General features: G+C 42.6%; 1 protein-coding gene across 1 annotated transcript; it reads right to left on the bottom strand.

Moving 5' to 3' along the window:
- Positions 1-938: 938 nt before the first annotated feature.
- On the bottom strand, positions 939-3515 carry LOC124008766 (alpha-2 adrenergic receptor-like). The gene has a single exon (XM_046320300.1). The coding sequence runs from the start codon at positions 3202-3204 to the stop codon at positions 1903-1905; it is 1302 nt and encodes a 433-aa protein (XP_046176256.1). The 5' UTR covers positions 3205-3515; the 3' UTR covers positions 939-1902.
- Between the last annotated feature and the right edge of the window lie 1132 nt (positions 3516-4647).

The following is a 4647-nucleotide window of genomic DNA, read 5'->3' as shown; positions in this document are numbered from 1 at the left end:
TGGCCAGTCTTTGCCAGGAGGACAAATCCTTTGGTTGAACCCATCACTGCAGCTTTGATCAATTTCACAGTTAAATTCAGAAAGTGTTGCCAATAAACTTACCAGGGATCTTTGGGGCTACAAACAGGCTGTGTCACAATACTCTTGAATACGTTCTTGTTTCATTCCCTTTGTGAAAGGATACTAATCTGAATGTTATGGATTGATAAAGGAAAACGTAGGTAGCATCCCAATTCTCCACACTTCTCCCAAATTGTGCACTCGCACACTCGCTCTAATGGATTGTAGATCTACTGTATGACTGGAAGTGTGCAAGAGCACAATTTGGGAAAAGGGTGGATAATCGGTACGCAGCCATGGTGAGAACAACTCCAAGCCAGTCAGTGGGATGGGTGGGATTTCGGACGTGATAGATAGTCCTGATCAGGATTGCCACAATGGAATTGCTTCTCATTGAAGAAAATATTTAGGCAGCTAAGTAGCTACAGATGATATTTTTCCAGGAAGCTTCTGCGGGGATATTTTAACAATTTACCCTTTGGCATTCCCTAACTATATTTGACATGAATTTGAAATCATTTGACAATGCCCAAATGATTGTCTATAAATAAAAATGACTGTGTAAATGCATGGTTGTCCTTGAGCTGTTCCTTTGACATGTTTAAAACGTGAAAAATCCTGTTTGAAATACCATCTGAGGGACAAATGGGTTGCCTGACATCTTAGAGAGTGCACTTTGGACAGTGATTGGTGGTGGCAGTGCAGACTATCTCCAAATCCCTTAATCACTCAAGCAAAAGCACCATGTGCATCCTTGTCAGAGTGCTCCACTGTGTATATGTCAGAACTCTAACATTACAATAGAGGTTACATAATATTTCTTCAGCGTTTATTTTGCATGACAGCCCACTACTTTAAGCATACGAAACTGCACCACTTGCACAAAAAAAAATACAAAATATGCTAAATAATTACACAGAAACAGTCCACAAGGGAGGTAGTGTATTAAAATAAACACTTTATGTTTTATTCTTAAATATTTATTAGTCAGCATCCAAGGTGAAAAATAAAGAGGCTTTGTTACTATTACGTATAAATAACAGGTCCAACCGTAGCCCATATTTTAAAAATGTATAGAGCAGGGCTCTCCAACCCTGTACCTGGAGAGCTACCATCCTGTAGATTCTCGCTTCAACCCTAATCTACTGTAGCACACCTGACTCTAATAATTAGCTTGTTGATCAAAAATGAATCAGGTTAGTTACAACTGGGCTTGGAGCAAAAACAAAGCAAGGGGTAGTTATCCAGGAACAGGGTTGGACAGCCCTGGTATAGTCACCCATCAACACCTCAACCACTTGTAATCTGTAGGGAAAGCATTACCCATGAAAACATGCAGTATTTTGGATTAAACTGCAGATGCGCCAGGCTAGCTCCCCCTGTGTTTTTTGCATTAGCACGATCAACCTGGAAATGCTACCTGCTCTCACTTTATTTGTAAAGGACTCAGGAGTACTGGATATCTAACATGACATTGAGCTAAAACCTTGCGACACACTTCAGTACATCTAATTCTGGGAACCACTAAGCACACACTAAACGTGGATGGAAAATATGAAGGCCGGTAAGAGAAACAAGTAGGTTAAAAGCACTAGAGAGTTGCCTGTGAGGGGATATGAAGACTTAGTTCAGTATTATGCTCTGACTCAATTGAGTTACAGCATGACAATGTGTCTGTCCACTGTAAGTACAGTATGCACATTGCATTGTTCCATGGGACAAATAAAGAAAAATGTCTGCTTTCACATTGATATTCCATGGTAAATTTCATACGTTCATGTTATTGATATTGTCACCTCAAGGGATATTTAGTCCTGGCTTGTCCCTCTTGTTATTACATATCTAGAAGGATTTTTTCCAAGACTTGCAAAGGATTTTCTGAAAGGCGCGCCGGAAATCCTGGTTGAAGATAGTGTAGATGGCGGGGTTGAGGGAGCTGTTACAGTAACCGATCCAGAAGAAGAACTTAAAGAGGGGACCGGGGATCTTACAGGGGTCCCCGCACACTCCGTGCAGGCAGTAGCTGAAGAAGAATGGGAACCAGCACACCACAAACACTCCCATGACCACCGCCAGCACAAAGGTGAATCTCTTCTCCCTGGCCTGGGAGACCTTCTTCCTGGACGCAGAGCTCCTCCTCCTCTTCTTCCTCCTGGAGGCGAACAGGTCCGTGGATTTGTTGCTGGCTCTGGAGATTCGGCTGGAGTGTTTGGAGACGGCGCTGTTCTTCCGGCTGGCTCTCTTGGCCCTCTTGTGGTTCAGGTCCTGAGGTTTGGGGTGACCTTTGCCCTCTGAGGAGGAGCTCTCCTCCAGGTCCACCTCGTCTTGGACCCCTGTTGTCCTCATGCTGGTGGGCGTGGAAGGGCACTGCCAGTGCCCGTTCTCTTTGTCCCCGTTGATTTTGCACGAGGTGGCTTTGCTTAACCCATTCTCAGTCATTGTAGGTTCACCACCAGGACCATGTTTTTTCTCTGACATGCCCCTGGTCCTTGTCTTGGCCACTTGGTATATTCTAATATATACTAATATCATGATTAGGCAAGGAGCAAAGAATGACGCAATGCTAGAGGAAAGGATGTACCAAGTGTCATTGTTCAGCTCACATCCTGGGTACTGAGAGTTATCATTGTTCTTGTCTATTGATATTAACGGAGGAGAAGATATCATCGCAGATATAAGCCATACAATGACGATAATACATTTCACTCGCTTAGGAGTCCGTTTGAGATTGTATTCAACAGCTTGCGTAACGGACCAGTAACGGTCCAAACTGATTGCACACAGATGGACAATGGACGAAGTGCAAAATAAGACATCTAAAGCAAGGTAAATTCCACACCAAACTTTCCCGAAATACCAATAGCCCATAAGTTCGTTTGCCAGAGAAAAAGGCATCACCAAAGTGGCGACCAGAATGTCTGCTGTGGCTAAGGAAACCAAAAACAGGTTCTGGGGTGCTTTCAGTGCCCGGCTTGTTAACACCGCAATTACAACCAGGACGTTACCGACCACTGTAAACAAAATAAGACAACTTACAAGTGCTGCAAGACTCGCTATAGTAGCCAAAGTATATGGACTTTCTGATGAGGAATTTAAATTGAAAACTGGGAACGCGTCAACTCCGCTTGAATTAAACGATCCCATCCCGTCTATGTGGTTAGTGTTATTCCAGAATGGTCGATTCAAGGAGAAGTAGTCATTTTATGCATATAGAGTCCATCAGAAAATATCAGGTCCAAGATAAATAGGCAGTATTGACATTGCCAAAATGAAAATGCGCACAATGGTGAAGGAATGGATTTAAATGCCATCTCCTGAATTAGATGCCAAATAAGACTTCTTCAAAGAGAAAATCACCAAACATATATCTGGTTAATTGACTAAACGAAGATGCCACCTTGCCTTGTACATGCACACTGTTATAGCATGACAGGCAACCCTTCTCCATCGGCTGCTGCCTCCCTCTCAGCGCTCGGCGACATCAGAACGCTGTCTCAGTCAGTGCCCATGTGTTGTTCACTTACAACTAACTGATTTCTGCCCCGCCCCAACACAGTGCATGATTTTATTGGTAACTGTTACCTCATTGAATTACAGTATGCAATACTTTTGTATTTGTTATATCAGTTCAATAAGCTATTTTGTGAAAGACGACTAGGCTATATTGAAATAAGTCGTCTGACATTATATGATCATATGATGTATTGATTATAACTTATGCCAATACGCTAGATAACGGAACTCAAATTAAGGTCATTATGAAACGAGGGAGAACATTTTATTTGCGAACACATCTATTGTCACCTGAAATATATATTGTAACTGATTATTATAATCACTCCTTTACATATTACAAAAAAACAGGCTAAAACATGAAAAATGCCAGTGATGAAGCTGGAATCAAATGCACGTGTTTTTTTTATTCCGCTCTTTGGGTGTTTTGAATTCATCAGCCAAGCTGACATCGACATGATGTCATAGGAAAACGTCATCCTGGCACGTTTATGCAAAAAATGTCAAATGTTATCAGTCGATGGGAAAAGTGAGTGTTGCAGGGTTGATGTTTTTCTCAGTACCTTGCAGTCAATGGGAAAAGATGAGTGTTGCAGGGTTGATTTTCTTCTCAGTACCTTGCAGTCAATGGGAAAAGATGAGTGTTGCAGGGTTGATTTTTTCTCAGTACCTTGCAGTCAATGGGAAAAGATGAGTGTTGCAGGGTTGATTTTTTCTCAGTACCTTGCAGTCAATGGGAAAAGATGAGTGTTGCAGGGTTGATTTTTTTCTCAGTACCTTGCAGTCAATGGGAAAAGATGAGTGTTGCAGGGTTGATGTTTTTCTCAGTACCTTGCAGTCAATGGGAAAAGACGAGTGTCAGAGGGTTGACGTTTTTCTAATTTATCCCATGTTTCTCTCTCTCTATCTTCCTCTACCTCCTCGTTACCTCCCTCATTCTCCTCTCCCTCACCCTCTCCACCTCTCTCTCACCTCTCACCCCTCCCTTACTCTTCCCCTTCTCTCTTTCTCCCTTTCCCCTCTGCCTCCTTCACCTCTCCCTCCTCCCTTCCTTCCCTCACTGTCCTGTTCTCT

The sequence above is a fragment of the Oncorhynchus gorbuscha genome, linkage group LG21, assembly GCF_021184085.1.
Source record: "Oncorhynchus gorbuscha isolate QuinsamMale2020 ecotype Even-year linkage group LG21, OgorEven_v1.0, whole genome shotgun sequence".
In the NCBI taxonomy this organism is placed as follows: Eukaryota; Metazoa; Chordata; class Actinopteri; order Salmoniformes; family Salmonidae; genus Oncorhynchus; species Oncorhynchus gorbuscha.
This window is presented reverse-complemented; position numbering and strand designations above follow the sequence as displayed.

What these genes read in the sequence shown, in the direction of transcription:
- LOC124008766 (XM_046320300.1), bottom strand. Translation starts at nt 3,204, where the DNA reads ATGGGATCGTTTAATTCAAGCGGAGTTGACGCGTTCCCAGTTTTCAAT.